This window comes from Mesoplodon bidens (assembly GCF_964165515.1).
Source record: "Mesoplodon bidens genome assembly, chromosome: 13".
In the NCBI taxonomy this organism is placed as follows: Eukaryota; Metazoa; Chordata; class Mammalia; order Artiodactyla; family Ziphiidae; genus Mesoplodon; species Mesoplodon bidens.
Genome location: NC_138169.1, coordinates 6439988 through 6464247, shown reverse-complemented (window position 1 = coordinate 6464247; position 24260 = coordinate 6439988). Strand labels below are relative to the sequence as shown.

Below are 24260 nucleotides of genomic sequence, written 5' to 3'. Positions count from 1 at the left end.
CTCAAGGCATTGAGGATCCTGAGGCTGGTCCAGACCCACGCGTTCAGAGGTCCCCAGAAGAACGCAGTCCCGGGTCCAGATACACTCTGGATGCGTTTTGTCCTCACTTCCCTCTCCTAGTGGGGCAGGTTGTCAAGAGCTTGTCCTGGCGCGGACCTCGGTCCCTGCCCTCTGTGCACGGGCCCGAGGGCGGTGAGGCCAGAGCAGGCCCTGACCCCCAGACAGACAGCTGCTGCAGAGATAGAGCCGCAGGGTCAGAGGACGTACTAAAAATGAAGAGGTGAGTCACTGGTGAAGCTACATCCCGGCGGGGACACCAGTGGCTTGCGCTGAGGACTGAGCAAGGGCGCTATGGAAAACTCTCAGGCCAGATGGCCAGCAGGGCAGGGGTGGGCAGGGCATCCACTGGCCGGGCCCCAGGGCTGGGCCTGGCTGGACTCACATCATTGTCATTGTACCGCACTGGGCCTCTCACTGAAAACCTATTCCATTGGATCCCATGCCCTTGGGAACAAATCTAATGGGAGAAACAGACTCACAGACAGAGAACAGACTTGTGCTTGCCAAGGGGGAGGGGGGTGAGGAGGGATGGACGGGGAGTTTGGGGTTAGCAGCTGCAAACTAGTATGTATAGGATGGAGAAACAACAAGGTCCTACTGTAGAGCACAGGGAACTACATTCAATATCCTGTGATAAACCATCACGGAAAAGAATATGAAAAAAGCATGTATAGGGCTTCCCTGGTGGCACAGTGGTTGAGAGTCCACCTGCCGATGCCGGGGACGCGGGTTCGTGCCCTGGTCCGGGAAGATCCCACATGCCGCAGAGCGGCTGGGCCCGTGAGCCATAGCCGCTGAGCCTGCGCGTCTGGAGCCTGTGCTCCGCAACGGGAGAGGCCACAACAGTGAGAGGCCCGCGTACCGCAAAAAAAAAAAAAAGCATATATATATATATATATATACGTATATATATATATATATATATATATGTATATATATGTAAAACTGAATCACTTTGCTGTACAGCAGAAATTAACACAACATTGTAAATCAACTCTACTTCAATAAAAAAAAAATCTAATGGGATTTGTCCAGAGTTTATGATAACAAAGCAACTGTTTCTCACCTCTCAGCCCTCTGCCTCTCTGAACTCCAATTAAAGTCCTGGTGGCTACGTTCAAAAACTAAATAATGTTTGATTACTGTTATTTGCTGGATTCCCTAAAGGTAGACAATATCTGTGCACTCTGCACATAAAAGATAAAGACTTAGCTCACATTTCACCTCCTTCTCTTAAAAAAAAAAAATATATATATATATATATGTGTGTGTGTATGTGTATGCGTATGTGTACTTATATACATATATATTCACTATATTGATTATATGTTGATATATTGATTATACATACACACATATGTATTTACTATGTTAATTACTTTGGTCACTTTACCTAGAGAGGAAGTGAGGTGCTGTGATTAAGAGCGGAGGCGGGCTAAGCCTGGAGAACTTTCTCTGGCATCGTGCCGAGGGCTCAGCCTGGCACTGGCAGGCCTGGAAGCTGACTCCAGTTATCCTTACATTTAATCCCAGTAGATTGAATCCTCATTTAATCCCTTTATTAATATCCCCGCTTTATAGACGGGGATGCTTAGGCACAGAGGGGGCATGCAAAGCGACCAAATCACATGGGGCTGGGGTTCAAACCCAGGCAGCTGAGCATGCCGACAGCAAGAAGACCCCCTTTCCTTCGACTGGGAGCTCTCCTGGGGGGTGGGCAGTATTTACAGCTGTGATCATACCCAGCGGTGGGCAGAACCTGCGCCTCATGGGCCCCATCACCCCACCCAGGGGTGCACCCCATTCCTGCCAGCAAGAGCTCCCCATCTGGAATTTGACAGAGGCTCCTGAAATAAGAGCAGACAGCTCTGGTCTGCCCGCAGGCCCTGCATTCTCATTGGGGGAGGGAGGGAGCTTTTCGGTGGGTTTTGACTTTGGCCCCCGCAAAGGGACAGCTCCTTGTTTCAGACAGACTCTTTTTTTTTTTTTTTTTTCCGGTATGTGGCCCTCTCACTGTTGTGGTCTCTCGCGTTGCGGAGCACAGGCTCCAGATACGCAGGCTCAACGGCCATGGCTCACGGGCCCAGCCGCTCCGCGGCATGTGGGATCTTCCCGGACCGGGGCACGAACCTGTGTCCCCTGCATCGGCAGGCGGACCCTCAACCACTGCACCACCAGGGAAGCCCCAGACAGACTCTTGAATGATAAAGAATGGGCTCTGCTGTGTGAGTTTAGGCAAAACGCTCACCCTCTCTGTGTTTCCTTCCATGTTCTCATCTCTAAAGGTGATGTAATTCTCCATAGTCTGCTAATCTTTCCAGAATATGATGTCAACCATTGAGGAACTATGGGGAACTATACAGATCCGATTAAATAAACCAGCCACCACCTCCCCAGGGACTGCTATGTGCGTGACTAGGGCCCTTCTGGGTGCGTCGCGTAAGTACAATTACTCAGATTTCTGTGTGTGGTGTGCACAGCCCACCAGGAAACGGGATGGCCAAGCCCTGTCCTCAGGGGACTTCCATGCAGTTGGCTAGAGCAGGAGGTGATCCGTGAACAATCACCATGTCACATGAGCAGGATCTTTGCTTTCAGTTCAGCCTGGTCCTTTGGGGTCTTCAACGTGCTCCCCAGATGGGCTGTTTGCTTTGGTACTTTCTGTGCAGGTCACAGAAATGCCCGTTTGTCAGGCATTGGGACCTAAGTCTCACCTCTCCCATTTCACGATACATTAGTACCGTTGACAGCTTTCCCCCACGTCCATGCCTGCGGCCTCCCCTCTGCCTTTCTGCTTAGTAGCTGTGTGACCACAGGCAAGTCACTTAACCTCTCTGAGCCTCCATGGATTGATCTCCTTTATTTTAAATTAGAAGTAATACGCATGCATCTGGAGTGTCAGTGTAGCTTGTGGGGTTCCAGGGTGAGACAGTGTGTGAGCAGAGGCCTTTGTCAGCTGTCCCTGAAGGCACAGCCCCACTTCATGAATGTTCTTCACTGCTGCTCGGAACAAGTGGCTAATGGCTGTCCATGAAAAAGCCTTTTCTCCTCTGTGCCCTTCCCCTTCGTCCTCTGGCCTTTCTCTCTCCCCCTCACAAAGCAGCCTGGGAAAGCCCCCCTGATGCCGGGGGGCTGGGTGAGCCCCATGGAGCTTGGGACCATTCTAGGTCACCTTTCTTAAAAGCAGGTGACTCCACGAGCTCCTGAACGAACGTCTCCCTTCCCGGGAGTGTATGGTATGGGGGGTCTCCCTTTCTCTCCAGCACCCACTTCAGGACACCCACTTCAGGATCCCTTGTTGGGGTACCCTAATAACTTCTTTTCTGTTAAATATCGACTTTCTCTGCCCGATTTTGCTCAGTCTCCACTCTCCTCTCTTTTTTTGGCTGCACCACGTGGCACGTGGGATCCTAGCTCCCTGATGGGACCCGTGCCCCCCGCAGTGAAACGCAGAGTCCCAACTACTGGACCGCCAGGGAAGCCCCTCCACTCTCCTCTCTGTAATCCAGCTTCGGAGGCAATTTGCATCAGATCTTTCCTAAACTCTACAGGTTCCCCATCCCCTGGCCGATAAAGTCCAAATACCTTAGCCCCACGTACGGTCTCTGCAAACCTGATCTCGCCCTCCGCCCACAGCACCTGGTCCAGAGCAGGCACTTGGATCTGCAAAGACCCCGCCCTGCTTGCTCTTCTGGCCTCACGTTACAGAGATTCAAGCTTCCTTTCCTCCAGAGACTGGCCAAGACAGCCCCCCACCCACTGCTAGCTCCTGGCTCAAGCTAACTTATGGAAATTTCAGCTTTTTCTCCCCTCTTTGACATTTGCAGACCATCTGACACAGTGAGAAACAGAAGCTTTTACAGTACCAGCTTTCAGTGGATGGGCAGCCCCCAGCCGGTGGCAGTGGATCCAAATAGGTCAGAGGTCATGGTCACTGGGGTCATTTGTGTGGGCCACTAACTGCGTGTTTGACATTTGTAGTGCAGTCATGTTTTTCCTGCTGCTGGGTGTAGACACATCTTCAGCGTTATTCCATTTCAGGGGAAGTTGTGTGTGGGCACAGGGAAACTTCCAGAACCCGAGTGGGCATGGTAATGAAGGCACCCCTGATAAGCATGAATGGCACAAGGGAGCCAAGATTAGGGTGAGGAGAGTAGGGCCCTCACCTGGAGTCCACAATTTAAGGAAATGTCCCAAACGTGGAAATCGCGACACATACTATATTTTACTGCAGCGCTGTAAAGGCCAAAATTAATGCAAAAAATTCCAGATGATCAAAATAGCAACATTTTAAATAAAGTCAAGATGACACTTCAATGATGCAATCCTGCCCCACATGCCTCCCCCTAATTCCCCACCAGCCTTCGGTGGATGTTGCTGCCAGATTCAGTTCCCTGGGCTAAGAAGTAATCCGTTCCTATCAAAGAATTTTCTCCAGGGCAGCCTGGCAGTGAGGGCAGTGAATACGATCTCGCTTCTGGGGGCTTGAGTGAGTGAGCATTTGGGAAGGAACTGCATCTTAGTGTGCGTCTGTTCTGCAAATCACAGCCCCCGCTTTTGTCCTGTGAGATGATAAGTCACCCACGTATTTCTGGTCACGGAGCCCAAGGCTGAGGAAGAATTGAAGAATTGAATGCTTGCCTAAGAACTGAAGCAAACGGAGTCAGCTGTTCTGTGTTGTGTTTTGTTTTGTTTTTTTCCTCCAGAATGCTCCAGATATTCAAAGCTCTGGCTTATTCTGTTTGGGCAGTAGACTTCCCATGGTCTTCCTGGTTGATATGGAAATGGGCTGCAAATTCACCTGATAACATGTCCTTCTGTGCCCCCCCCAGCACTCTTAGGAGGCCCCCCAACCTTTCTGTCCCTTCCTGGAATGCAACTCATTCTCAATACTGAGAGCACCTTTGTCCCTGTTGTCCCCTCCCGCCTGGAAGGCTAGTTCTCTTTCTCCAGCTCACGCGCGGCTGTTCAGGACTCATCTTAAAACGTCCCCTCCTCAGAGCGGGCTTTCATGAACACCCCAGCAATGAACTGTCCCTCTGATGATTCTTGCTGGCAGTGCCTTGTCAACGCCCTCCTTAAAACCCACGGCCTTTGCTTCCCGGTGTGTTTTCCCCCCTCATCTGACTGGGCGCCCCGGGGCCAGGCTATCTTGCTCGTGGGCCGTTCTGAAGTGGACCCAGCGCTGGGGGCACAGTGGCGGCTTGATCAGTCCTGATGGAATGACCGTGCTTTAGCCTGGTGCCCTCAGTTTGGGGGTGTCTGAAGAGCAGACACCAAAGGGAAACCGAACAAGTTTATCTGTCCACACTCTCACACCTTCCCTGCCTCCTTTGCTCCCTTGGCTAGACGAGGAGCCTCTCTCACATTCCTGCTCTTTTCAGCGCAACCTCTAGGTGCCCCTGGAGTCCCTGCTTTCAGAATGGAAGGCTGGATCACCTGGCGGGGGGGAGGGGGGGTGTCTGTGTGGGTGGATGAGTGGGCGGGAGCTGGACTGACAAGGACCTCCTTGTCAGTCATCTGAAGAAAGGGAAGCAAGTGACTTCTCCCTTCCGAGGAAGGAAAAGAAGGGAAAGATGGGAGAGACTCCGTCAGCGAGCAAGAACCTGCTTGGAAGAAATTGGGGAAACAGCCAGATGCTGGAGGATTCAGGAAATGTTTCTAATCTCCCTGTCACCTGCCCCAGCCCCATTTCCACCCAAGGCTTTCCACCCCAGAGGACCAGTATGTTGGCCTTGGGTACCCAAATGATGGAGACACAAATACCCCGGGACTGTGGGTTCGTGTTTTAGAACATCAACAAAGGGGCGCACCGGCCCGCTGGAAAGAGGGGAGCTAAGGAACAGGTCTTGAAGCTCGCGGAGCATTGAAGCCTCTGGTTCCCGCCCGCTCCCTTGTAAGTTACAGATCTTCTAAAACAGAGGTCTCTGAGGATTCTTTTATTCGGACTTCAGTGAGCTGCAGAAACCTTGAAAGGTCACCTCAGACATTACTACTCCTACTACTGTTACTTGGGATGACTTGGGGACCCCACGATTCACTCCTTGGTGCCGCCGCTGGGGTGTTTATTCCGGAGGATTGCCGGGCTGTGCAGACGCCCTGGGCGCGGGCTGGGGGGGGTGGAGGCGCCAGACGGGGCGGTTGCCCACCGCGGAGGAGGCCGGGGGCGGGGTGGACCGGGAGGAGGCGCCTAGAAAAGGAGGCGCGGCCGGAAAGGTGCGGAGAGGGCCCGGAGGCGGCGTGCGCCTCGGGCTGGGTCGGGCGGCGGGCGGCGGAGCGCGAAGGGGAGGCCGGGCCCGGCGTGGCTGGAGCGCGGCCAGCGGCGGCGGCGGGCGGGCGGCAGGCCCGGCGTGGCAGCGCGGAGGGGCAGCCGCCCCGAGCGCACGGAGCCGGGCGCCCGACCGCCGGCCCCTCGCGCGCGCGCGCGCGGCCGGGCCGGCCGGGCGACCGGGGACTCGGGCGGTGGGGGGCGGGTGGGCGCCGGGCCCGACGCACCGTCTCTCGGCTCTGCCCGCAGGTCCCCGGCGCGCAGCCTCCGCCCCGCCGCCGCCCGCCCCGGGCCCCGGAGCGCGGTGGAGGAGTCCCCCGAGGAGCCGGGGGCCCGCGCCCGGCGCCCCCCAGACATGGTGGGCCACCTGCATCTGCAGGGCATGGAGGAGAGCCTCAAGGAGAAGAGCCGGGAGGGCTTGCTGGACAGCCCCGACTCCGGGCTGCCCCCCAGCCCCAGCCCCAGCCCGCCCTTCTACTCCCTGGCGCCTGGCATCCTCGACGCCCGCGCGGGGGGCTCTGGCGCCTCCTCGGAGGCCCCCGGACCCGGCGAGGCCAAAGCGGTAAGCACGCGGCTTCGCGCAGAAACCGGGGACAGAGCCAGCCCCCGGATGGGGTACTTCAGGAGCCGGGACTGGGTTCCCCCCGCCATCCCCCCAGCCAAGAAGGTGGCCTAGTGACAGCCACGCTCCGCAGGTGGGGATCAGGGCGCGTAGGTGGGGACGGTCCAGCCTGACCCCTGCAGCCCTCTCTCTGGCTGTGGGCCTAAGGAGTGATCGTCTGTCTTACTGTCAGCAGTAAAAGAGCAGGGGTTGAGGACTGTCCGAAATTCTCCGAGAGGTTGGCTTCAGGCTAGGGGAGCTGGAACCCCAGGTTCCCTGTTTACTGTTCTCCCTGTGCTGCCAACGTGAAAGACTTTGTTTTTTTTTAACCAAACGCAGACAGGAGCCCTTCCTTCCCGGGGTGTTGAGGGCTGCTGACGTGGAGCCGAGGCGGTGCCTGGGGAAGGCTGGAACCCCAGGTCAGGACACGCGAGAGTTTTACCTCTTGCCGGACTTAGTGGGGCCTTCAGGTGGGCTCCGGGGGTCACCCAGCTTGGTGGCTGGGCTGAGACTGGGCTCCCCGCACCCCTTCCCCGGCAGGCGGGAGCCAAGCAGGCAGGAGCCAAGCAGGCGGGATCGGGCGCCTTTGGACTTGAGGAAATGACAAGTTGAGATCCGGAGGCTGCTAACAATCCCAGTGGCGTTTCCCTGTTCTCGCGGCTCTCTGCACGCCTTCACATTGTTTCTGCCGGGTGTCCTAGCACGACTCCAGCCCAGCGCCGCTTTCCTGGGGCCCCGGCAATGCCCACCTGGTACCTCACAGGGCAGTAAATGCTTCCCCCGAGTTGGAAATCCTCCCAGGAGCAGGAAGGAATGGTTCCCCTGCCTCCAGGACTATTGATGAGAATGTCACTGGTGTCTCCCTTGCTCCTTGGTCCAGTGGGTCCCAAACTTGAGTGGGCACGGGAATCTCTCAGAGATTTTTTTTTTTAAGTATTTATTGATTTGGCTGCATCAAGTCTCAGTTTCATCATGCGGACTCTTAGTTGCGGCATCGGGGATCTAGCTCCCCGACCAGGGATCGAACCCAGCCCCCTGCATTGGGAACATGGAGTCTTAACCACTGGACCACCAGGGAAATCCCTCTCTTGGAGATCTTTAAAGCATATCCATGCCCACCTCATACCTCCAGACAGTGTCATTTGATTGGTAGAGCCTGCGACCTGGACATCAGGATTTTTTTTTTTTTTTTTTTTTTTTTGCCGTACGCGGGCCTCTCACTGTTGCGGCCTCTCCCGTTGCGGAGCACAGGCTCCAGACACGCAGGCTCAGCGGCCATGGCTCACGGGCCCAGCCGCTCCGCGGCATGTGGGATCCTCCTGGACCGGGGCACGAACCCGCGTCCCCTGCATCGGCAGGTGGACTCTCAACCACTGCGCCACCAGGGAAGCCCTACATCAGGATTTTTAAAACCTCCCCGGGTTATCCTCATGTGCAGCAAAGTTTGGGAACCGCTGGCTTAGACCAAAATCATGCGTTGAATTTGAACTTTGGTCTGTCTTTTGGGGGCTGGGGTAGGAGAGGCGTTCTGGACGTCCAGGGATTGATAGATGTGACCCAGGCTGTTGGCAGTGAAATTGATCCCACTGTCTGAATGCACCAGCTTTCCTGCAAGAGTGTCTCAGACTTGGCACAGTTGAATGGAGGGGGTGGTATTTGGGCTCTTGCGTTGGGAATAAATCCCTGTGGTGTCCTACACAGTGGGCCTTGGAGAAAAGGGACAGGGAAACAGCCTTCCTCTTTATTCTTTGGATGACCCAGAATCCCCCTTATAGAAGGTTTTTTGGATGCTTTTCCTGCCGGCCAGGCCAGCCAGGGGCAGCCATAAGAACAGTGTGCCTGGCTTACTTGTCTTGGCTGTCCTAGTTGATTGTATTTTTTCCCCCTCCTTGCTAACTAGATGCCAGGTATGGGACTGAGCTTCTCTGATCTTTCTAATTTGGCTTGAAGGCAAGACCTGGGGCTGTTTCCACACAGGTAATGATGTCTGCATTTAGATAGCCTTCCCAGGTGCTAGGAGCTGTCCTAAACTCTTTACTTACGACAACTCATTTCATTTTCACAGTAGTCCCAAGAAGTATGTAGGTGCTCTTATTATACCCATTTCCCAGAGGGGGAAGCTGAGGCACAGAGGTTAGCGACTTGCCTAAGCTGATAAGTGGCGGTGCTGGATTAGAACCCAGGGAATTGGGCTCCGGAGTCTCTACCCTTGAACCTTGCATTATCCTACCTTTCACTGTGCAGCTAATTAACTACCTGTGTTTTGTTGTTGTTGTTTTGTTTTTTTTAAAAAAAAAAAACAAAATACCTCTGAACCTACAGGATTTGGAAATGCTGCTTTTTTTTTTTTTTTTTTTTTGTGGTACGCGGGCCTCTCACTGTTGTGGCCTCTCCCGTTGCGGAGCACAGGCTCCGGACACGCAGGCTCAGTGGCCATGGCTCACGGGCCCAGCCGCTCCGTGGCATGTGGGATCTTCCTGGACTGGGGCACGAACCCGTGTACCCTGCGTCGGCAGGTGGACTCTCAACCACTGCGCCACCAGGGAAGCCCATTGGAAATGCTGCTTTTAATAAAAAGAGAGGAAATGGTTGCCACAGGGAAGCCTCTTCTCAGCCCTGGGGGCTGCAGCTAGGGCCCCGGGCACCTAAGTTATTGTCACACAGGCCCCCTCCACCCACCCCCCGCCCCCCACAGGTTAACTCCTGTTAAATGTTGCTAATCTGGTGTTTAACAAAACCCTGCTTGCGGGCGACTCACTGACCATGCTTTCCAGGCGCAGATGTAGGCAAAATATTGGCTGCTGATCTTGCACAAAGGGACAGAAACCTCTCCTGCGTCTTGGAGTTGATGGTTTCAAATGGCTGGCTGCAAGCAGGGCCACGTTTGCTCTGGCACCCCCTTAATGGCACCTGTCAGACCATGTGGGCCTGGGGTTCAGCCTGGGGTAGGCATCTTTGTTCTGACACCCAGTTTCCAGCACTGCCTTCCTGGTCAACACTGGTGGCACACACCCCAGCCAGGGGGATGAGCTGCAGTCCTGTCCCCACCCCCCTGGCCACTGAGGTCCTCGCTAGCTTGTCACCGTATTTATTATGCTGGAAGTGCAGGTTAAATTTGCTCACCCTCTAGAAAGAGGTTCCATTTCTCCCCACTTTGTTTTAATAAGCTGGACTTACCTTCTGGACAGTACCCCGTGGATGTAGGGTAACTGGCTGGCTGCAACATTGCCCCCCAAGACGTAAAAGGCACTGGGGAGCAGGCTGGGTATAAATGAATCCCTCAACCCCACCCTAACTTGATCATAGGTTTTTTTCTGGCCCACTCTGTGGACCAACGATGGTACCGTTCCTGGGAATTCCCAAACCAAAGGAAGATCTAGGAATCGGTCATTCGTCCCACCAGTACTTATTGAGCACCTACTGTATGCCATGTGTTGTTTTGGGCCGTGGGTGACATAATGGTGAACAAGATGTTCGAGGTCCCTGCCCTCATGGAACTGGCATTCTAGTGGGAGAGACAGTCACCAACTTAAACATGTGATAAAACACCAGGTGGATTTTTAAGTGCCCTTAAGACAAAGAGCTGGGTTCAGGTAGAGCTCCTTTAGACTGGATGGTCAGGGAAGTGACATTTAATGGAAACCAGAAAACATGAGAGAGTGGCCTTTATGGTCATAGGGCTGAAATGTGCGTCAGTCCAAGGGGATGGCAAGTGCAAAGGTCCTGAGGCCTGGTTGAGTTGCAGCCGTGAGGCTGGTGGAGGGCAGTGCAGGGACTTGTGGGCTAAGCTGAGGCCAGAAAGTAAAATTCCATTTGGTCTTTCCAAAATGTACTTGTGACTGTTTTATTTTTATTTTTTAAAAAGGCCTCATGAGCTCCCAGACCCTCCAAATTAGAAACCCAAATCAGAGACTTGACTGAGAAGTGCCTGTGCAGAACAGGCTCTGTGGAGGGCTTGTCTCCCTGCAGTGGGCCCCTGGTCGCCTGCAGGACACCGGGACAGCCAAGGCCGCCTGCCGGGACAGCCAGGGTTTGCCTGTCAGCTGCATTCATCCCACAAATATTTAAGCCAGGCCTGGTGAGGGATACAGCTGTGAACAGGACAGCCGCTGTCTGTGTCACCTTTGAGCTCTCGGGGCCTGGACCTCTGGCTCCAGATTGAGGGAACACTCTATGTCCTTCCTGCCCCCCTCCCCGTCCTGCCTGGTGGAGCTGTGGGGAGAGGTCGTGCTGCCAGGAAGGATGAGTGAGTGTGTGTGGCAGATACCCATCTCCCCAGGTTAACGTGGCCGGTTCAGGGAACTAGCCCTGTCCCCTCTTACCACCCTCAGGGAGAGCACAGATGGCATTTGGGGTCGCAAGTCGTCTTCTCTGGGTGCACCTTTGAGGGAACAGCCACCACCGGGGTGGGTGAGGTGAGGACAGATCACCCACCTGTGGCACATGAGGGGCTCGGCCGTCCGTGGGGTGGTGACCGGAGGTGACAATCTGAGCTGTTACCCCCTCAGCTGTGGATATGGGTTCTCTAGAAGCCAGTGGCCTGGGCCCCGTCGTGCGTTGCCCCATCACCCCCATCTGATCTCCTGGGCTTTGATTACACATCGAGTGTATGTCTGAGTGGCACACCGGGGAATTTCCCTAAGGACGAGGTGCTGGTTCCCCGGGCCCAGATTCCGAGGGAAGCCCTTGGGGCCGGATCCGGGTAGAATTGGGGGTGGGGAGTGGGTTGTCTTTGCCCATCCTCGAAAATTTCCCGGGGCTGCCCAGCTCTTGGAAATCTTTGTCACTGCCAACTCTTGGGATCTTGGCTGTCACCACCCCTGCCCCCAGCCCAGGACACCTGGACTTTCTCATTTCTCTGTTTCTGGTCTGTGATGGTGAAACCAAGGCTGAGGGCAGAGAGGGAAGCGAGTTAGGAATTTAGGGCGTCAGCACCCAGCGTTAGGAAGGACGGAAGCACGGATGGACGGACACACGGATGGATGGATGGATGGATGGACAGACGGAAGGATGGACAGATGAGCGCGTGCATGAACAGATGGATGGACAAATGGATAGATGGATGGATGGATGGATGGATGGGCAGATGGATGGGTGGATGGTTAAATGGACCGATGGATGAATGGATGCATGGATGGACACACGGATGGATGAATAGATGGATGGGTAGATGGACACACGGATGGATGGATGGATGGAGGGATGGATGGATGGATGGATAGGCAAGTGGATGGACGGATGAAGAGAAAAATGGATGGACCGGTGGATGGACAGATGGACTGAGGAGACAGGGGTCAGCCCCCATGGCCCCCTTGCAGGCTCACGGTGTGTCCCTGACCAGCGAAGGTGCCTGTGAGCAAGCTCAGGTGCAAGAGAACCAGGTGTGTCAGGCCACGGAGGGAGGAGCCTGTTGGCGGAAAGGAAGGCCATGAGGGGCCAGAAACCCTGGTGCCTCCTTTCAGCCCCTGTCCGCTTAATCCTGGATGAAGTGGCCTCCAGCGGAAATTCAGCAACGTCTCTGACAGCCTTGCGTCTCTGTGAAAGGCTCATCTGAGCGAGAAGTTCTACCTGTAGCTTTAGTGTGCAAAGAAGACAAATAGGCCCATGCCCTGCCAGGTGCTGTGGGGGCGAGGGAGTGAACAGGAGCCACCTTCCTGGGAAAATGCCCCTAGGCGGGGACTGACGGGGACTCTCCTTGGGGTGGGCGTGGCCTGTCCTTTGTGCCCTTGGGACTCCTGGCCTCCCTGCTGTGGGGTGGGGGAAACAGATAGGGTACAAAGAGGCCTGAAGTCTGAGATCCAGGTGTCAGCAGGGCCATATTCCCTCCGGAGGCTCTAGGGAAGAATCCATCCCTTGTGTCTGTCCCAACTTCTGGTGGTGGCCGGCCATCCTCGGCGCGCCTTACCGTGGAGATGCACCCCTCCATCCCTCCCTCCGTTCCCCCGTGGCCTTCTTCCCTCTGTGTGTCCTGTGTCCAAAGTTGCCTCTTTTTATAAGGACACCAGCCGTGTTGAATTAGGGCCCGCCCCCGTCCAGTGGGACCGCATCTTAACTTGATCACATGTGCAAAGACCCTGCTTCCAAAGAGGGTCACATTCACAGGTCCTGGGGATTAGGACATGAACATATCTTTGTGGAGGCCACAAACCAACCCACCAGCATCCTGCTGGCTTGGGTCCATCAGGCGCCCAAGGGCATCTTGGGGAGCGGGCCCGTCCCTGAGCCCTGCCTCTGACCTGTGATGTATGGGTTTGCTCAGTTTCACTGCTCTGAGTGCCAGACCCTGCGCCTGCCCTGTTTGGGGTCTCCTGGGCTCCCCGAGCCTGGCCCACTCACCACCTCTGTTGTGCCGTGTTGTGCAACGAGCCTTTTGGAGTCCCTCCCCTCACCCCAGGATTTGCCACCCATACCCAAGGCCTTTCATAAAAATGATAAGAATTCTTGGGGCGTAAATGTCCCTCCTTGGATCACTTTCCTCATGGGTGCAGGTCAGCGTCCACCTTAGCCCAGCATGGGAGCTTTGGGTCTCAAATCCCAAAACACGCCGAAGATACTCAGTTTAATTCCAGTCGTGGTAGAAGCCATCCCCCACCAGTGAGGTCAGTGGCCTGAGAGAGGCTGTTTCGGCCCTTACAAAGGTTCCCTGTGGCTGTGGTGAGGACCCCCCTCTCCCATGTCTGTGTGGGGTCTCCCCGGACCCTTCCTCCTGACACTGACCCTCCGCTGATGGGGGCTTGATACTCCCTAAGTGGAAGGTTCTGTGGGTCACATGTGGCTTCAGCCACGTCCCGTGCGGTGGCAGGTGGGGGACCGCCGTGCGTCACGCTGCGCCATCCCTACCTGTCCCTGCCAGCCAGGCCCGGACCCCCGGTGGGGCTGGGCTGTCACCGCGCGGCACGGAGCTCTCAGGACGGAGGACATCTTTCTCTGCCGTCCTGTGGGCCGTGCCCTGTACTGCAGCCAGGAAGGGGGAGCTCTCCAGATGCCGGGGTGTATTTTTACTTCCAGGCGTGGAGTATGTATCCTCACCCGGCGGCTCCAGGGAAGGCGCATGAATCACTGGGTGAGGCGGGGCGTGGGGGCATGGTAGGCGGAGGGCAGCCCGCTGTTCTCTGGGTCCCACTTTCTCAGAAGCACTCCCTAGTCCCTACACACACACCCTGCCTGCCCAGGAGACCAGGGAGCCAGACCAGCCCCCTCCCCAGGCTAGAACAGGGTTTTCCCGGTCCCTAGAAGGAGCTGGGGGCTGGAGGCTGGCCCAGCTGTGTCTCCATCCCAGGGTGGGCGTGTGTGGCGTCTGGGAGTCTGGGGTCCGGCCTTCAGCTCTCAGCTCCCCTGTGCGTTCCCCTGCCCCTGCAGCCCAGGGCTGCGAGGGGACCCGAGGACACTGGCCAGCTTGCGCCCGGGCATCAGCCTCATTGTACAGATGAGCAAACTGAGGTACTGTGAACAGGTGGCTGGCACAGGTGGCTTTCTCGACGGGTCCTCTTCAGAGGGAAGCAAGCACCAGGGCCTTTGGGGAAATGAGCTGGGATGTGGCTGCCCCAGGGTTGGGGGGCGGTGAGGGGAACGGCGCCTGGGAGCTTTCTTTGCTCCAGGTGGCCCAGGCCAGGCCATCAGGTACAGCGGCAGCAGCAGGGGGTCCCCTGGGCGCTGGAGCCCAAGCCCCGTCCTCAGCCCGCCCCCCACGCTGGCGGCTCTGATGGGAATGTGAGTCCAGCGTGGCTGGAGGGCTGCCCTTGTAGGGCCAGCAGTGTGCCTTCCTGGCCGGCTCCCGGGGCTGGCTGGGCTCTGCACACAGCGCTGCCATGTTGATGTTAAAACACCGCTGCAGCTGTAAGACTCGGCTCTGAGCTTCCGGAGCCCAGCGGCTGTGGGATGGCCGGAACTGCCACTGGTCCCTGGAGCCCTGCGGGGGCAGCCTCAGGCCTCGGCAGCGACTGCCTGAGCTGTCTCGTCACCCCCGGGGCCCCTGGATGCCAGCCTGCGTCTGGATTTTCAGAGGCTTCCTCTCTCTCTTGTATCGTGTTCCCAGGTGGGGCAGATTTTAGCTGTTTTTCCACCAGGGCCCTTTGGAAAACGGTGCCCAGAGCTCCAGCTTCCTGGCCTAGTCTGTGAAGTCAGCCTTGTCCCCTCTGCTGGCAGCCAGTGTGGGGAGTGAGATCCGGCCAGAATGGGGCCCCAAATGTGCACTCGGGCCGTGCCAGGAGGCTCAGGGGGAACCGAGAGGGATGGTGGTACCCAGCTCTGCACCGAAGGCTTTGCCTCCCAAGGAAGTCCTCCCTGCCCATGAGCTTGGGAATGGTTCTTTCTTGGGGGTGCAGTGGGGGGATGGAGACCAGTAGCAGGCTGCCCCTCCCCCGCTCCAGTCCTTCCACCTAGAGACACCTCCCAAAACCTTAGCACCCATGTCCATAGCCCCTCACACGCCTGCCTCATCCTCTCTCCTCTTCAATGTCCACAAGAAGGGCCCTGGGAGGCACTGTGCCTCATCCGACTCACACAGGGCCTGGCGCACAATAGGTGTTTGGCGCACAGTAGGTGCTCAGCAAACCCCTGCACACATCTGGGAAAGCGCCATACTTCACACTTCAGATAGTCTTACGGGGAGAGAGTATGATTTTTATAAGCATCAAGTCATGGAGTTTTACAGCTGAGGCCAGAGCCACAGAGGATGCCAGAAGTGCCTATATCTTGTCACTGTTTTATTTTTTTAACTTTTTTTTTTTTTTAAATTTTTGGCCACACCGCGCAGCTTGTAGGATCTTAGTTCCCCAAACAGGGATTGAACTCGGACCATGGCAGTGAAAGTATGGAGTCCTAACCACTGGACCGCCTGGGAATTCCCATCACTATTTTATTTTTAAACTTAAAGCTCCTGAATGATGTATACTTGCTTCTGAAAGGTAGGAGCAGGGTTGTCTCAAGGTTAAAAAGGGTGTGGATTGTACCTCTCTCTCCTGAGAGGACCCCCCCACCCAGTCACCACCCCTCGAGCCTTTGTGAAAAGCACTCAGAATACAAGCCTTTTCTCCGTAGGCTTGTATTCTGAGACTTTTATACAAGACTTTTGTGTGGCGCTTGCTCCGTGCCGGGCACTATCCCACACATTCACACACTTTGAAGCATTGTCCTGACTGCGGCCTGGGAGGCAGGTGCTCCTGTTGCCCCGCTTTGGGGACCAGCAGGCTGCAGCCCCGAGAGGGGAGCTGTTCTCTGGGTCACATGGTGTAGTAGCTTCCTGTCGCTGCTCTAACAAATGACCCTGCGCATAGTGGGTTAAAACAACACAGATTTAATAGCTTACAGTTCCAAAGGTTAGAAATCTAAAACAGCTTTCACGGGCTAAAAGCAAGGATTTTGGCAAGGCATCCTCTCTGGGTGCTCTAGGGGAGAATTCTCACCTTTCCCACCTTCTAGAGGCCGTCCACAGTCCTTGGCTCCTGGCCCCGTCCATCCTTAAGGCAGCAGCATGATGTCCTCAATTTCTTTCTGACTCTGACCCCCCTGCCTCCCTCTTTCACTTATAAGGACCCCTTGTGAAGACATTGGGGGCCCGCTGGATACTCCAGGACAGCCTCCCCATCTCAAGATCCTTAACCACATGTGCAAAGTCCCTTGTGCCCTGTAAGGTCACGCATTCCCAGGTTCTGGGAATTAGGACGTGCACATTTTGGGGGCCATCATTCCACCTGCTATGCCCAGCAAGGGAGAGATAGGACAGCTTGATGACAGCTGCTGGGGGCCTAGGGAGAACCCCCTCTTTCTCCAAGTCTTAGATCTTTTCTTCCTGTGGTCCTTCCTCGGCCCCTGTTCTGGGGATGCTGTGAGGGGGCTGAGGAGGGGGCTGCGGGGACCATGTCCATAGGCTGATAGCGGATTTGAAGACAGGTGTGGGCCTGGCCCAAGGGCTCACAGGACGGGGGGTGGGGAGAGGTGGAAGGGGGGCAGGGCGCTGCTTTGCACGTGTGAGGTCCTGCCTTTGGACAGCATGGGGTCTGCGAGGTGCCAGGCGCTGGGGCCAGAGAGGTCATCAGGTCCTGAATCTTAAGGAGCTCGTGGTCTGGGGGCGACACCCAAAGGGGTCACAGCGATGGAGACCAGCAGGTGGGAGCTCCAGGAGCCCCTCAGAGGATGTTGGGGGAAGACACGGGAGCTGATGCCTGAGTTGTCACCCTGGACGGACCAAGTGAGAAGGAAAGGGAAGGACGTTCCTAGTACAGGGAACAGCATAAGGCAAGGCACAGAGGCAGCCTGGGCCGTGGCCAAGGCGAGTGAAAGGTATGTGGGCAGAGGCCTGTGTGGGAAGCGCCCTGATCCTGTGTGTGAGGGCAAGCTTGCTCTGAGCAGGAGGTGACTGGACAGGTCTTGGGGCTGCAGCACCCGTCCCGTGGGCCTGAGAGGCGGCCGGGGGACATGGGTGAGGGCGCAGACTCTGGAGCCAGACCGCCAGGGTTCCAACCCCAGCTCGGCCTCTGCCTAGCTGTGTGGCCTCAGGCAAGTTACTTAGCCACCCTGGGCCTCAGTTTCAGCATCTATAAAATGGGGATGCTAGTAACAGCTCCCTCCCATGATCGAATGTATGGAAACATGGAGTCCTCAGAGCCACGACTGGTGTGGTTAGCGCTCAAAAAGCATAGCTGCTGTGATCTCTCCTCGTCCAGGTGAGGACAAGGAAAGCCCTGTGAAGGCGTTGAATGAGGGGCCCACAGCCACGCACCAAGAAGGGCCGGGAACTCTTCCCTCGATGAGCACGGTTTTCAGTCCCTCGCAGAGCTCTGACCTGCCGTGTCACCCAGGGGTGCAGCTTGCGAGGCTTAGGCTCAGGGGCTCCCTGAGAGGGGTCCCAGTTCTACAGGGCTCTGAGCCTGGCTCCTGGAGCTTGGGTGGGCTGGGCGTTGTAGAAAGAGGCCGTTACCACATCCCCTTATTGAGATGCCCAGGAACTGAGGGGCAGGCCAGTGGCTGGGTGGGCATCAGAGCACTTGGATTCCACAGAGGGACGCTGGGGGGGGCTTCCCGATGGACCCTAATGGACCCCGCAAAGCAGGCTTCCGGAAAACCAGGACTGGAGTGGTGTGGGGCAACCCTTAGTGCCAAAGGGCTGCTCACGTGACCCTGTGTCCCTGGCTCTCCCCGCAGCCCCTCCCCCTCCCCCCAAGCACCCCGGCGCGCGAGATGAGGCCCCGGATGCTGCCCGTGTTCTTTGGGGAGAGCATTGAGGTGAACCCAGAACCCACGCCCGAGATCCGGTGAGTGGGGCGGCTGGGCGGGTGGGGCGGGGTGGCCAGGCCGGGGCGCGGCAGCCTCTCCGCGTGCTGCTCCCCGAGGGGGCATGGCCGTGATTTGAAGAGACTCTGTCCCCAGGTGGCCTTCCCTGCCACCTCTCCAGCCCGTCCCGGGCCCACATGCGACCATTTCCACGCTGACCTTCACCCCCAACCTGGCTGGGTTTTATTTTGAATTTGCCCCTTTATCCCCCGGGGAGCCATTGCCCTGAATGTGTATTAGGTGCCCTCCCACGTGTAGGACGTCTCAGGTGGCACCTGCACTTCTGAGTTAAGGCCCCCCCACCAGGAGCTTTCCCCCAGCCATCTGCCCTCCTTGGAGGGCTTCTGGGGATCGGGCTTCCAGAAGGTGGAGTCTAGGGTCCGTGGGTCTCACCCACGTATCCCTGGGACGCTCAGGATGGATTTGTCCATGTCACCCCGGCCTGCCCAGGGGTGTGGGACCCACTACCTCCTCCCGCTTCCCCTCTGGATAGGGTCCCAGGTCCCCTTTAAAGGTTTTTCTTCCCAAAGAGCGCTCCTTTTTAGTTTTTATCACAGAGGCCCCAGCCAGGGTGGATGCGAGCTGCCTGGGCTCTTGGGAGCCCTGCTTCTCTTCCCACGCGGGTCACCTGTGGGGTGCAGCGGGGAGGGAGACAGGTGAAGTCCCCACGCCCCTCCCCGGAGCTCTTCCTTCCCGTGAGATGATCTGGGAACAGAGCTGGGGGCACTGGCCAGCTGGTCACTCCTAAGGAGGGTCACTCACCTGGAGGTGCTGCGGCTACTTGGGGGGAAACTTAGTTTGATAACATTTCAAACTTAAGGAAAGTTGCAGGAAGAGTACAGGGAACCCCCGTTAGATTCATTGGCTCTTTGCACTTGGCCCCATTGGTTTGAATATCTGCTCACTGTCTCGTTCTACATAAACGAAGCTTTCTTCTGACCCGTTTGAGAGGATGTTAGTGACACCGTGACCTTGAACCTCTAAGTAACCCCGGCTGGTGTCCTTCCTAAGTACAGGGACATCCTCTCACATAATGACAGTGCACTTGCCAAAATCGGGCCAGCTAAAGCTGAAACACGACCACTGCCTGGTCCAGTTCCGCCCACTGTCCCCAAATGTCCTTTTATGGCCTATTTTTATCCCAGTTCAGGATCCAGCCAGAGTCACGTGCGGCATTTAACTGTCCCGTCTCTCGAGTTTCCTCCAAGCCGGCTGGGTCCCTCAGCCCTTCCTTGCCCTTCTGACCTGGGCATTTCGGAAGAGCCCAGGCCGTTCTGTGTCCGCACTGCCCCCCGACCACGCGGGACAGTGACCTGGCTGCCCCATCCGGGGCTCACCCCCGTGCTCCCGCCCTCCCCCGCAGCTGCAATTCTGAGGTCAAGTACGCCTCGGAGAAGCACTTCCGGGACAAGGTCTTCTACGCGCCGGTGCCTACGGTCACGGCCTACAGCGAGACGATCGTGGCCGCGCCTAACTGCACTTGGCGCAGCTACCGCAGCCAGCTGACCCTGGAGCCGCGGCCGCGCGCCCTGCGCTTCCGGAGCACCACCATCATCTTCCCCAAGCGCGCCCGCAGCTCCTTCCGCACCACCCTGCACCTCAGCCTGGGCCGGCCCCGCCGCTGGTTCACGGCCAGCGTGCAGCTGCAGCTGTGCCCGCGCCCCGGGCCCGGCCTGCTGGGTCCCGTGCCGCTCTGACCGGCAGCCCGGCCCCCGCGGCGGCCGGAGCACGGGCTCCACGATCGGGAGGGACCCCGGACTGTGTCTTGCCCGCGCCGCATCCGCTTTCTCAGCACCTACCTGGTGAGGCAGCGTGGGCCTGGCTTTCCCGAGGAGCCCGGGGCGGGGGCAGGTGGGTAGGCGGTGCCCGCCCCGACGGCCTGGGAGAGAAGAAGGTGTGTGTCCCTGGCTGCCCTTGAAGCGGGGGACACCCCGAACGCCGGCAGGACAGAGGCGTCCATCCCAGCCTTGGCCGGGGGGCCCCCCACCAACCCCGGCTCCCAGGCCACGTGGGAGGGAAGAGGGGTGCCATCCAGACACCCACCGCCCCTGGAGAGGGCTGTTTCCAGAGCAGGCCTTTCAGATATGTGCAGCTGGACGCCCAGAGCCATAGCCCAGCAACCTCTGGTGGACGGTGAGCGGGGAGGCTGGGCGAAAGCCGGAAACGCTGCCAGGGCTGGTTGTGGGTTGTGTGGGGAGCGGCCTGGAGGAGCCCCGCCCGCGCTGTCCCAGTGCCCGTGCCCCAGTGCGGAGGATGGAGGGCATAGCCCGTCTGCACCGAGGCCTTTGAGCTCTGTGTCCGGAGCCTCACCCGCAGGGCCTCCTGCTAACCTCTGTCCTGACACCTTCAGGACCAGGACTCTGGACCGTCAGAGCCCTTGCGCCAGGTGCCAAGGGGAGGCATCTAAGCCGTTGGAAATGACCACTGCCACCTGCCCGAGGCTCCCGGCCAGCTGTCAGCTTTCAGATTCCGTGGGGTCCAGTGCCCTCGCTCAGGCCTCCCGTTCCTATGGTGATGACGCTGCAGTGGCCAGTGCTGCAGGGTTCACCACACACGTGCAAGGTCAGGGGAGGAAGTCGGGAGACCCTTGTCTCCCTGGGAAGAGCCAGGATACGTGGGTGCTGGGGCCACGGCCTGGGGCTGCCCACCACCAGTGCCCCAGAATCCCCCAACGTGGCCGTGGAGATGCCTTCAGACCTGACTGGACCCAGCAGGTGGAGGCTGCCCCGCCGCTCCTCTGGCATCCCCCCCAGGACGGGGCTTTAGCTCCCTCGCTGCAGGGAAGGGCTGCTCGGAGCTAGCGTTCCGGAGAGGCGAAGTGACTGATATATTTTTATATATCTACAGACTGTGCATGTTCTCGCCACAGAGATGCTTTCTGATTAACAAAGAAATAACTTAAGAATCGATTGATTATCTTAATAAAATGTGCAGACTCGAAGAGACTCCCTCTTCCATGTTTCTGAGACCCTCAGACCCCACCGTGGGTGGGACTGGTCTTCATAGGCCTGTGGCCCCTCCCCACTGCCCACAGGGGGCAGGGAGACACTTGGAAGGCTCAGAGGGAGCCCTATCCCCTCACCCCATCCCTGTAGACAGCCTCAGAGTGCGCCAGCTCCACCCAGGAGCTAGGTAATAAATGCAGAGGCCCAGGGCCCACGCTGGGACTTGGGTCTGACTCCGGGGACGGTCCCAGGAATCTGCACGTTGGATGCTCCTGTGCTTTGCACTCCGCACGCCAGCCCTCGGCACCTGCAGACGCCCAAAGCCAGCTCTGTCCCCGGAGAAGCGCCCGGGCTGCCTCTGCAAAGCAGGTGGCCTCGGCCTTGGTACACCCTCTGCGCATCGGGTCCACATCCTTGGAGGGGCCTCCGGGGCCCCAGACTGGGAGTGAGGAGGACTCTCGGGGCAGTGTCCTTGAGGGGGAGAGTGCCGGTGCCTTTGCAGGGGCTCCTGCCTCAATGGAGGACGATGTCTAACAGGGCGGGGCCAGGGTGAAAGCCAGGAGGGCAGGGCCAAGGGACAGGGTCATGTCACTGAGAGGAAGAACCTGGAGGCGTCGGCCGCTCAGTACGGGCAAGCAGGGTGCAAACACAGCCTTGGGAACTCCGAGAGCGCAGCCTGTGTAGAGAGGGGACTGTGTGCAGACACACGCTGGGGGGCGCATCGCGGGCACCAGGCAAATGCAGCTGCACGAGTTTGCTTTCCAATCACAACCCTGATTTCCCCACTTGGAAGGATAAGTGGGTTGGGCTTCCGGACACGTGCAATTACGGTGCCAACGAATCCGGTGACCTTGGAGATGCCTCTGGGATTGCCCTTCAAGAAACAACTTCTGAGGCGTGCAGTTAGCGGATGGCCTCTAACTAGAGCTTTCCAGCAGCTGCCAGGCTCCTCCCGGGCGCCCCGCCAACGGGAGTGCGGTGGGACGGGGCCAGTTGCCCGAGGCTCAGTCCCTGCCAGGTCCTGCTTCCTGTCCCTTTTGTCTTTCACAAGCATCACCCTGACAGGCCTCAGACCCTCCTGACTCCATCTCGGCACCACCCTGAGGACCCGGGCCGCACATGTCAAACAAGACCGTCTCCTTTGATCATGCAAACGGCTTCCGCCTTCCCCGATGACCTTGGAACTCCAGCCTGGGAGGAAGAGGACGTGGGGTGCAAGGGCTGCGGCCCGTCAGGCCCCCAGGTGCACCCCGGTTTCCCTCTGAAGCAGCTGTCTGTCCTACGGGAACCCAGAGGACTTGGAGACCCGGCAGAAAGAGGTGGCAGCTTCATCTAGGTCCCGTCCCAGCCCTTGGGATTTCCACCCCCAAAATAAAGAGCCTGGAGGCCAGTGACCCCGCTGCCCGCCTTAGGGTGCTGCCTGCAGAAGCCCCTCCTGTCCTCTGCCTTCCTCCACACTCCCCGGATCCAGATGCACTGGGCAAGGGGGGCAGAGGTCACTCACTGAAGCCCCCTGGGAGGGGAAGACCAACACGGGGAGGGCCCGGTGGCTGGAGGAAAAGCCTGTCCCTTAACTTCTTTAAGCATCTGCAAGGAGGCACATGGACTTACCTGCCTGGCGGCTGGGACAGTGAGAATCCGTGCTGGTAAAGCTCGGGCTGCCATCCAATCAAGCCGGGACCCTGCTGGGGGCAGGTCAGGGTGTCCATCCTCTCTCTCAAAGGGGCAGAAACACTTCCCAATGTCGAGGGCCGGCTCTGGCCCCAAACACCCATCCTGAGCCCCCTCGCTCAGCCTCTTGTGCTGTCCCCCGGGCCAATCTCTGGGTTCATCTCTGGATTCACACTCGCAGGCCTCCAATCAAGCTCGGCGGCCCCCACCCCACAAACAGGTGCCCCGTCCGTCCGTCCAAGGGCTCGTCTCTCCTCCCCAGAGTAGCCTTGGTGAGAACAAACAGCCCTGGCGGCCGACGCGTACACGGAGCGCTGCCTCTGTCTGCAGACCGCTTGGCCCTGCTGTCAGAATTTTCTCTTCCCAGTGAGCCTGTGAGGTAGCTGGTGAGACATTCTGATGAGGAAGCGTGACCTGGCTGAACCCCGGAGGAGGTCGGGTGGAAGGACAGCCCGTCACGTGGCTGCCACAGCTAAACCCGCCCGGCTTCCTGGAGAAGCCATGAAAACAAAGGCGTCTCCTTTGATGGCCCTCCTTGGCCTTCTAAAGGTGGAATGACCAGGGGGCCCTCCCACCAGCTGCCAGCGGATCAAATCAGTTTATCCCTGTAAATATGCAAATAAGATTCACCGTTGCCAGACCACCTGGAGTTTTTTTCTCTTCTCTCTCCTTTCCTCGCAAACCCATTCTTTCTTTCTTGCTTCGTTCCACTGACTCCTGCACAGGTGAGTAAACTGTGTCTCTATAGAGCTACACAGCCCATCTCTGAGGTACTCCTCACAGCAGTATCATTATCCCATTTTACAGATGGGGAAACAGAGGCACAGAGGGTTCAAATGGCTTGGCCAGGGTCACATGGCCATTACGTGGCAGCTGGCTCCACAGTCTGTCTTTACTCACGTGCTGCACACCCCCTCGCCTGCCTCATACGTGGCCCGGCCCCATCCCCACTCCCCGAGGCGGTGGGGCTCTGTCCTGGCCTTCTCTGCCGTGCCAACCCCCATGCTGGCCCTGCACTAGCCTCCTGGACTGCTTCTCCCTCAATACACCCAGCACCCTTGCAAGCCAACAAGACCCAATTTCAGAAAACCAGCAAATCGCCTCACTGGGCATTGACTGTTCCGTCTCAGAAATTCCAGGGCCTCCACACTGCCTTCTGTCTAAGCCACCCTGGGCTCCTGAATGCCCCTGGCTGGGTTTCACCTCCCGGCCTTTGCCCACACACGTTCTTTCCACTCAGCCCCTCCCCTCCCCAAGAAGCACCACCTCCAGGAAGCCACCCCGACTGCTCCAGGTCAGCTGTCACAGTGTCTGTGTCACCTGGCCCGAGGTGGGCTTGTCCTGAGCCAACCCTAGTGCTGTAGGGAGCAACCCGTTCCTGCCCCCACTGTGGGCGGCAGCTCTTCGGGTTGGTGGGCTGGGACTCCCTCTGCAGAGCCGCTTG

At 57.7% G+C, this 24260-nt stretch overlaps 1 protein-coding gene across 3 annotated transcripts; it reads left to right on the top strand.

Annotated features, from left to right (window-relative positions):
• The first annotated feature begins 6519 nt into the window (after positions 1 to 6519).
• LOC308626806 (refilin-A) lies at positions 6520 to 22546 on the top strand. Of its 3 annotated transcripts, none has more exons than XM_081252281.1 (3): positions 6520 to 6890; positions 18072 to 18181; positions 19564 to 22544. In XM_081252281.1, the coding sequence occupies exons 1-3, from the start codon at positions 6684 to 6686 to the stop codon at positions 19895 to 19897; spliced, it is 651 nt and encodes a 216-aa protein (XP_081108407.1). In that variant the 5' UTR covers positions 6520 to 6683; the 3' UTR covers positions 19898 to 22544. The 3 variants fall into 3 exon arrangements, with proteins under 3 accessions (XP_081108407.1, XP_081108408.1, XP_081108406.1); XM_081252282.1 differs by having other exon boundaries at positions 6545 to 6965; positions 19564 to 22546; XM_081252280.1 differs by lacking the exon at positions 6520 to 6890 and adding an exon at positions 7004 to 8906 and having other exon boundaries at positions 19564 to 22543.
• The last annotated feature ends 1714 nt before the right edge of the window (positions 22547 to 24260 follow it).